General features: G+C 47.2%; 1 protein-coding gene across 1 annotated transcript; it reads right to left on the minus strand.

The window, feature by feature from the left end:
* Positions 1–4891: 4891 nt before the first annotated feature.
* Positions 4892–7900, minus strand: Obp2b (odorant binding protein 2B). The gene is made up of 6 exons (XM_005346730.2): positions 7808–7900; positions 7142–7275; positions 6859–6929; positions 6252–6362; positions 5101–5202; positions 4892–4914 (listed from the first exon to the last, which is right to left on the minus strand). The coding sequence occupies exons 1-6, from the start codon at positions 7898–7900 to the stop codon at positions 4892–4894; spliced, it is 534 nt and encodes a 177-aa protein (XP_005346787.2).
* Positions 7901–9689: the final 1789 nt, after the last annotated feature.

Here is a 9689-nt window from a genome sequence, read left to right on the forward strand (position 1 = left end):
AAAAAGAGAAAAAAAAATATATATCCTAAAAGTTGTATCAATATACAAAATGTCCTAAATAGAAGTAGAAACATACATAAATACAATATGATAGAGTAACTTTTCATAGGTGTATAAATAATATAAACAAAAATAACAAATATAATTTGAACTTGTATCAGTATACAAAAACTATATCAATATAAATTATCCATAAATAATATCTCACAAGTATTCACTCTATTGCCCACTATTAGATACACGGAACATACCTAAACATAATAAGGCAATGTGCAGTGAGCCAATTGCCAAAATCATATTAAAGGGAAAAATGCAAAGAAATTCCACTAAAATCAGGAACAAGACAGGCTTGTTCCACTCTCTCCATATCTATTCAATATAGTAATTGATATTCTAGCTAGAGCAATTAGACAACTAAAGGAAATTAAAGGGATACAAATTGGAAAGGAAGAAGTCAAAGTATCATTATTTTCAGATGATATGATAGTAAATGGCCTCCAAAACTCTACCAGGTGACTCTTACAGCTGATAAATACCTTTAGTCAAGTGGCTACATACAAGAGTAACTCAAAAATGTCAGTAGCCCTCTTATATACAAATGATAAACAGGCTGAGAAAGAAATCATATAATCAATGCCATTTACAATAGCCTCAAATAATATAAAATATCTTAGTCTAACTCTAACCAAGTAAATGAAAGACCTGTATGATAACATCAAGTCTTTGAAGAAATGGAGTAGGTATTAGAAGATAGAAAGATCTCCCATGCTCATTAATCAGTGGGATTAACACAGTAAAAATGGCCATCTTACCAAAAGCAGTCTACAGATTCAATGAAATCCCCATTAAAATCCCAACATAAATATTTACATACTTTGAAAGAATAATACTCAACTTCATAAGGAAAACAAAAAAATCTAAGATAGCTAAAACAATCCTGTAAAATAGAATAATTTCTGGAGACATCACCATTCCTAGCTTGGTATTGGAATAAAAACAGAGAAACTGATCAATGGAATCTGATGAAAGACCCAGATGTAAACCCACACACCTATGGACACCTAAACCTTACTAGAGTCCTGTAGAGCAGGAAGCTTTGTGTTGAAGAATACGTGTGTGCATTGCCTCTGCTGCCAGAGTGAAATCCAGCAGGACTGACAGCTGCCTGGGTAGCACAGAGTCTCACAGGAAAAGCTGCCTGTTCCAAAGACTCTAGAAATAGTGTAAACTGTTACCTGAGGCCATGTTGGAGTCCAGGAACCACACTGCTACCAGGGCCCATAAAGATCTGACTGACTTGTGCTATTGCCTGGGGCCATAGAGACAATTAGGCCCAAGCTTCTGCTGAGGGCCATGTCTGAGTCCATGGTCCTGTTGCAGCTGAGGTCTGTGTTGATGTCTGTTGTATGTGTTAACACAGAGACCCATGTAAACCATGTGTGTTGTGGTCCTAGGGTCATGCTAAGCTGGACCCTACCCTCATTAGCCCTGGGAGAGCTGGCCACAATGGCCACCAAAACAAGAGAGCTAACTCCTCCCCTCATAGGAGAGCTTCCCCCAACACCACACTTGGAAAAGCTGGTGCTACCCCTCACAAAGGGCGATGGAAAGCTGGCTCCACCCCTTGCCTGAGGGGGTGGTCCCAGGGGCCCAGACTGACCAACTCAGCTACCATCAAGGCACACAACCAAGGTTTAAGTTAGCTCACACCAGCATCTAACTCGTCTATAACCTGCTGGGGCACATTAAGGGACAGATCCTGCAGAAACATAGCTACAGGATCTCCATGACTCAAGGCAACAGCAGGATATCTGAGAGGAATTTCTGTAAGGGTCCATTATTGATGATTCACCAGAGGCCTTGAACCTGACCAACAACTCATTACACAGTGAATATTTGCAAGTAAAGCTATTTGGACCAAAGGGTCTACTTGGTGACACACCTCAGTTCCCAATGACACTATGGTGCATGAAGAGGAGATGGAGACGCTGGAAAGACAGAGGAGGGAAGTGGGTTTTGTTTGTTTTTGTTTTGTTTTTTTGTTGTTTTTGGTTTAGTTTTCTATTTTTATTTGTTTTTATTTGATATTTTAATTTTTTCTTTTATTGTTTCTTTTTTTTGTTTTGGTTTTTATTATTTCTTTTTTAATTTTCTTTTTGTAGGGGAATGCTACAAGGGCGAAGTGCAAATATAGAGGGACTGGGAAATGAGTAGGATTGGGGTAGAGGGACTGGGAAATGAGTAGGATTGGGGTAGAGGGACTGGGAAATGAGTAGGATTGGGGTAGAGGGACTGGGAAATGAGTAGGATTGGGGTGTGCAGTATTTAATTCCCAAAGAATCAATTTAAAAACTTTGTTAAAAAAGAATGGCACCCGTAGTTTCATATGTTTGGATACTTTATTTCCAGATTGAAGAACTGTTTGGGTAGGATTAGGAAGTGTGTCACTGGGCGTGGGCTATGAGGTTTCAAAAGTCTATGACGTTCTGAGTCTTTCTCTTTCTCTGCCACCTACTTTGGACCAGGATGTGAGTTCACACTACTCCCCAGCACCAGGCCTGCCTGCCTGCTGCTCTGCTCCACACCACGGTGGTCCTGGACCTTCTGAAACTGTAAGCACCCTCTAGATGCTTTCCTCTGTAAGTTTCCTCGGTCATGGTGTTAGAAAAGTAACTAAAACAAACTCTGTCTTTCATCCTGAGTGTAGGTGGTGACTGTCTCTTCCCATTGGTGGTGGATGTCTTCATAATCTGACGAAACTGGCTGATCAGTGAAAAGGAAGGGAGTGATTGATACAATATGGGCCTTTAATGAGCTAACAATCTTTGATTTTTTTTTTTAAAAAAAAAGGTCTCTCAGACAAAGAAAGAAAGTTTATGTCTTACCATGAGATGAAGAAAACCCAGTAACCAGGCAGAAACCCAAAGGACCTCATGAGGATCTCACTTAGCGTCCCAGGGTCCTCCACCCAGCAGTGTCCACTGAAGTGACTCAAGGCGCACAGCACAGTGTGACAGAGTCCACCACAGAGCAATGCACAGCACACACCCTCGGGGCGGGGGGGGGGGGGGGGGTGGAGACAAAGGCCAAGGGAAACATTGAGCCATTCTACATTTTGGCAGACTTTACACTATTTCTAGAGTCTTTAGAACAGGCAGCTTTCCTGTGAGACTCTGTGCTACCCAGGCAGCTGTCAGTCCTGCTGGATTTCACTCTGGCAGCAGAGGCAATGCACACACGTATTCTTCAACACAAAGCTTCCTGCTCTACAGGACTCTAGTAAGGTTTAGGTTTCCAGAAACCAGGCTTTACTAGTTATCTATAATGGCTTTGCAGGTTTCCTGCCCAGTGAGTTATGAACCACTTGCCTAGAAGCTAGAGGGGGATGCCACCCTTGAGGGGGAACAAGCAAAGGGGTTCATGGCAGGAGATGAGATGGAAGGATACACAGAGGGGACTCCAGGAGGGTCCCAGTACCACCTGGAGGAACATGATACTTTGGAAGATCAGGAAGATTCCTGGTCACGGCTAGCCCCTCTCTGTCATAAGCAGGCAGATCTAGTCAGTCTAGGACAGGGACCTTGAGTGGGAGATATCATTCCTGGGACAGGTCGATTCCAGGGTTCCCACACAGCAGAAAAACCATTAAGAGCACCGGGCTAAGAGCATGAATAGGAAGGAGCACTCGCTCCCCAGCCACCCCTGGCTCCCTTAGCCATCTTATCTGGAAGCTAGGTTCTCTCCCACAGAAGCCAAGAAAAGGACTGAGCTTTACCACACACAACTCTGTCAGTGCCCCGGGCACAAGCTGTGCGCTAAGAGCCCACCACATGGCCTCTCATAGATTCCCCAAAGTCCCCACTGGAGTAAGATCCCCGTGGGAACCTGCACACATTTGCACTTGTAACACCATCTCCCCAGCTGTGCCCAACCCAGTAGCTTCCCAAATTCTCCACAAAGTCAAACACCTTCTGAAGCCATAGGGGGGAGAGGGCAGGGGTTGTCCCATCATATGAACTTCTAGGATGTCCTATATCCTACAGGACTGAGGTAGTCAGACTTTGGGATCTGGTACCTACTGGGTCCCAGAGCTCCTCAACTATGTCATAGAGCTTCTGGGAGTTTGCAGGAGACTCCAAAGCACACACTGAGTCCAAAATGGCTGCTTAAGGCTTTACTTGGGTTTAGGGTGGGACAAAGGGTCCTAGCAGAAATATGGTCCAACGGGTAGTGAGATGGTCTTGAGGGGTGTGTCTCAGGGTTGGGTGGTCCAGGGAGACGAGTATTCCGGGAGAGGCAGTGCTATTGACTGGTGCAGAGTTGACTCAAGATTTGCAGTTCCAAAGGACAGCTGTGACAGGAAGAGGACAGAGATGAGGCCCCCTCCTTCTACAATGGGAGCAGTAGAGTGGAACTCATAGGAAACAGATGCCAATCAGAGAACTCCCTTCCCACAGGCACTGTGGAGATGTTGCCAGACACTCGTGATCCTCAAGCACAGCCTGCCATGTTTACCAGGCAGGTCACTATGCATCTAAGTAGGTCACTAAGTAGGGGCATGTGGGGTGGGAGAGGAGACCACATGGAGCCCATGGCATGGGAAGGAGTCTCTGAAAAAGAATGGGTTCCCAAGTGTCCTGGGATTTTGCTTGTGGTCACATCCTTGAAAGGCCGCTCATACCTGGATACAAAAGGTCTCTCGTATCTAAGTTTAAGGATCAAAAAGATGAACCACAAAACTCAAGTACTATGGAGTCTGAGCTGTCCTAAGTTTCTTCCAGGTGTCACTTACCATTGTGGTTTTAGGGACACACATTTCTGTAGAAACAAAGAAAAATCCAGGGTTGAAGATGTTTGCTGAGAAAGACCTAGACCCCATCACACACGCAGCTTAGATGTCATCATGACCAAGACCTGGAATATGGTGAGGGAAGAGTAGGGCAAATGGAGACAGAAAGAGACACTAGGGACATGGAGAAACACAAGGGTTTCTGAATAATGGCTGACACAGAACAGGAGGGGTGTGGACAGTTCTATGTAATTACAGGAAAGCATGGTCTCTTGTGGTCTAGTCTGTGATCTCTAAAGTCACCTGCTCACCTCTCTGCTCAGGAACTATGATGTTTTCTGGTGGGAAGCCTTTCTGTTGTGCGAACTTCTTGAACTCTTCTAGGGCCTCGTGGTTTTCTGTGGGATCCTTCCCTGGGGGCAGAGACCAGATGAGCACAGGGTTGTGACTGCACAGTGCTGCAGGGAGTCAGTGGTACAAGGGCAGGATCACTGCCCAGCACTAGGGGCGTTACCCTGGGCCAGGTGCAGGCAGGAGAGAAGGGAGCACTTAGAGAAGACAGGGAGATGGGGTATGGATGGAGGAAGAAGGACATAGCCTGCAGGGAGGTACAAAAGGATGGGATATATTCTGAATGGCTGCACAGAATTGCACCCTGACCTGGAAGCACCCTGGTCACAGGGATACCAGTCTGTCTCTCAAGTCCAGAGGGACATTGCCAACCAAAGGTCTCTTTTTGGACCCAACCCTTTGAACTGACCTACCTGAAACTTGAGACCCCAGAAAATGGTACTGGACAGTTTATTGCAGTGGTGTAATCCTTCTGTACACTGGGTGAATATATGTCACTATGATTGATTTAATAAACAATAAAACTGACTGCCCAGTAGTTAAACAGGATAAAGTTAGGTGGGAAAGTCAAACTGAGAATGATGGGATGAGGAAGGGTGAGGTCAGAGGAATTTTCAGCCAGATGGAAAATGAGTTGGACACACAAAATGGTGTAGAGGTAAAAGCCACAGCCTTTGGATAGCACATAGATGAATAGAAATGGGTTTAGTTGTAAGAGCTAGTTAATAATAAGCCTGAGCTATTGGCTGAGCATTTATAATTTATATTACGTCTCTGAGTCAGTTATTTGTGAAGTGATTGTTGGTTATTTGGGAACAAGCAGTCAGGACAGGAAAAGTCAGCCTATAGTTCACTGCTTGGAACTTCCATCCTGAGTTGTTATGGCCCTGAGGGCTATATCTGTCTTTTTCTCCGAACGTCCCCATCAACCTGACCCTTCTCACTCAGATCTTGCCCACTGCACAGGCAGCACCTGGTGTCCAGAACCTAGATACACATCAAGTCTTCCATACTAAGCATTCTAGTCCCTAGTGCCAAGTTGTAGCTACTGCACATCCTCTGGCTTCTGGTGATGGAGATCACACAGGACATGGGGTACTCAGGGTCCTACCTATGAGCTCTCCCATATAGACTTTCTGCTCAAGAAAACGGCATTCACTGTAGAAGATGTAGTGGTCCATCACTGGCAGTTCATAGATGTACATGAGTTTCGCGCCCCAAACTGTAGATAAACAGAGAAAACAGGTCGGCAGTGTTCCAGACACGTTGTTCTGACTGTGCTAAGGAGCTGGGTAGAGCAGTGGTTCTCAGTTTTCCTAGTGTTGCAACCCTTTAAGACAGTTCCTCATTGTGTGGTGACCCCAACCGTAAAATCATTTCATTGCTACTTCACTGCTGTAATTTACTGTTGGGAATCATAATGTGAATATCTGATAAACAGGATATCTGATATTGACTCCCAAAGGGGTCACCACACACAGGTTGAAAACCACTGGCCTAGGATGGTAGCGCTTGCACACATGCATCCCCCATTCCCTTCTTCCAGCAGTAGATGGGGTATAACCAGCTCTTCCAAGCACCAGCTGCCATGAATTCTCCACCAGGATGGACTGCCCCTTCTTCACTGTTCAGTGAGCTGAAATAAACGCCCTTTCCCTAATCCTTTGGGACAGAGAGTTTTATCACGGCAATGGGAGAAGAAATTCAGACGGGCTCACAGGCACTGTATTGGCCGGGCTTCTTTGTCTTCTCCAGCACGAATTTAACCTGTTCACACTCCTCCTCAAACCTGGAAAATAGGAAGCACAGCAGCAGCGTCTTGCAGGGCCCACACCTGTGTTCTGCTCAGCTTGCACGGTGAGTCAGTGACCTGTCTACCCCATTTCAAGTGCAGTCAGGATTTTTCAAGTGATTAAAGCATGAACCTACTTGTCATCAACTCTCAAAGCATAGAGGAGAGGGGAAGGGAAAGCTGGGAAGACTCACGGTGGTGACACTCACATGAAAACCATGGTAACCAACATGTTTCCTTTTTCCAGGGCTCTCACCACAAAAGGGAATTCTTCCACATGGCTCTTCTGCTCTGTGATGTTCCGGTCACTCACCATGACTTTCCTGTACCAGATCCCTGAGACCTGTAACGAACAGAGCCCTGTATACCGTGTACACCCAATACACCCCAGTCCAAGCCAAGTTCTTCCTCAGGCTCCAGCACATGGGAAGGAGTCTGAAAAACATTTCAGAGCCCAGGCTGAAGCCCCTGACATGGTCTGGCCCCCACTCCCCAGTTCTGTGTTCCTTAAAGTTTCACCAAAAACCCATGTTCTAGTTAGGCAGAATGTGTCTGTTCCCAAAGCCCCCAAAGTCATCGGTTCTAGGACAGGGCATGAAGGTCCACCCCTGAGAAACATTCTGGTTCTTGGAGTCACTGCAACTAGGACCCTTCTGTGGGTCCATCTCTGTGGTCCAGGAGGGCCCGTGCCTGCTGGCAGAACAGCAATAGAGACGGCAGAGCAGTAAGAGCGGACAAGACTCCAGGCTGAGGTGCAGTGCTAGAGACCAGACTCAGAGAACTAAAAAGCTCGTGAGTGCCGGCTCCAATCCTCAAGCACTGGACAACAGTCAAGCATTCCCCCTACCCACTTCCACCATCGCTCCCTGCCTCACGTTCTTGTCTTCTGAGAGGAAAGGCAGGTCATCCTGGGCATGTAGGCCAGTCACCAGGATGAACAGTGTAACAGTCAAAAGCAGGCTCTTCATCTGCTGGCTCTGTCCTATAAACAAGACAGGTCACACGGATGACAAAATGAGGCTGTGCTGGCTCCTTGGAGAATGCCCTTTATGGTCACAAACGGCACTGAGCACACCCCATCTCGACAAATCCGTGTCCGTCACGGGCATGGAGGTTATTGTGTAGCAATAGATGATCATTCTTTACCTACTGCAGATGAAAGACACAATGGCCTGCAATGTCTGCACGTCCAAAGGTGCCGCATACACAGAACCCACAATGGTGTCTAAATGACTCTTGGACAGGAGTAGAGACCAGGCAGCCAGGAAGGGAGGGACCTGGCTGCCTCCTACTCCTTCTCCACTCCCGCGCTCGCTCCCCAGCCACCCCTGGCTCCCTTAGCCATCTTATCTAGAAGCTGGCTTCTCTCCCACAGAAGCCGAGAAAAGGACTGAGCTTCTTAACCACACACAGCCCTGTCAGTGCCCTGGGCACAAACTGTGCACTAAGAGCCCACCAACATGGCCCTATGCTACTCAGTGACCCTGCCCCAGATGTGAGTAGGGATACATTTGATGTGTCAGGATCTAGCTGACAGCTCAGGAGCTCCTGTGCCTAGACTGCTCTGAGAGGGAGGGACCACATAGGAACATTAGAGACCGCAGTTACCTGACTACTTCATGCTGTGCACCAGGCAGCTCTTCTCTCTTACCGCACTTCTTACTTCACAGAGGCTCACCCTTATCATTTCCCTTCTGGAACCATCACCCATCTATCTACCCAATTATATTCCAAGCTCCCAAGTAGAGCTTTGACCCCTGGGGTTCACCCTTTATTCCAGAAGCTGGGAAGGCTCTAGCTGTAAAGCAGTCACCAATTTGTGCCCACTACAGAGAAGTGTCCCCACTGTAGTTCAGGGTTTCATCTCCAACAAGGCCTTGGAGCCTTGGCCACCTCATCTTCCGGTCTCAGCCTAGCTCACTCTCCGTTAGGAACTCTGTTTTGCCCCTCCCCATCCTGATGTCCTGAGTCCCATCTGACCTGAGCTCTAGAGAGAGGTTCTAGTCCCACAAAGGCACCTTTGTGCCTCTGTAGACCAAGTTTGGACAGCTTCAAGGACATCTAAACAATATTAATGAGCACCCTATGGCAGGCCCTGGACTGCACTGAGAAGCTGCCATGATCCAATCCTGTTAGCTGCTACTGCACAGGAAGCCTGACATCCTGGATGTGAGAGGGTGGGGCCAGCGCTCCTTAGCACCAGAGATTAGTGAGCAGCCTGGAGTCTCAACACCCAGGGTGCCAAGGACTTTGTGTACTTTGTCCTGCTGACCACACCATGGACACCTTCCACATCGCTGTGAGGACCTACTGATGTCAACACTTACAGCAATGGTGTGTGTGATTCTTCCCTTAGCCAAACCACGAGAGCCACATGCAGATGACAGACAGGCGAGGCCTGCCCCCACGAGTCTCGTGCAAAAAGAAGGGCAGCTGACGCACGTTACAGCCACTTCCCATCATCATCTATCTACCTGTCCTTCCCTGTGTCCCAGTGGACTGAGTTCTACCAAGTGCTCAAGCTATGTTCATGGACACCTGTAAGTTAAATTGATAAAAGACACCGGGGGGGGGGGGGGAGGGCAGAGGACTGCAGGGAACCCTGGGAGGATAAGAGGTAGGACAGGAAGTGGAGGTCTCCTCGTGGTAGATGCTCTCAGGAGTCAACAGGCATTTGTGCTCAGGCTTGGGTAGACCTTATGGAGATGGTAAGCCAGAGGCGAAGGAAGTCCTGGCCTGTGTGTTCCCACGACCTAA

This window comes from Microtus ochrogaster, chromosome 4, assembly GCF_000317375.1.
Source record: "Microtus ochrogaster isolate Prairie Vole_2 chromosome 4, MicOch1.0, whole genome shotgun sequence".
Lineage (NCBI taxonomy): Eukaryota > Metazoa > Chordata > Mammalia > Rodentia > Cricetidae > Microtus > Microtus ochrogaster.

Excerpts from the sequence above, each read along its gene's own strand:
- Obp2b (XM_005346730.2), bottom strand. The coding sequence starts at position 7,900 with ATGAAGAGCCTGCTTTTGACTGTTACACTGTTCATCCTGGTGACTGGC. Across the intron at positions 7,276-7,807 it reads TCCTCTCAGAAGACAAGAAC|GTCTCAGGGATCTGGTACAG; the intron begins GTGAGGCAGGGA and ends TGTTCGTTACAG. Across the intron at positions 6,930-7,141 it reads TTGGTTACCATGGTTTTCAT|GTTTGAGGAGGAGTGTGAAC; the intron begins GTGAGTGTCACC and ends CCTATTTTCCAG.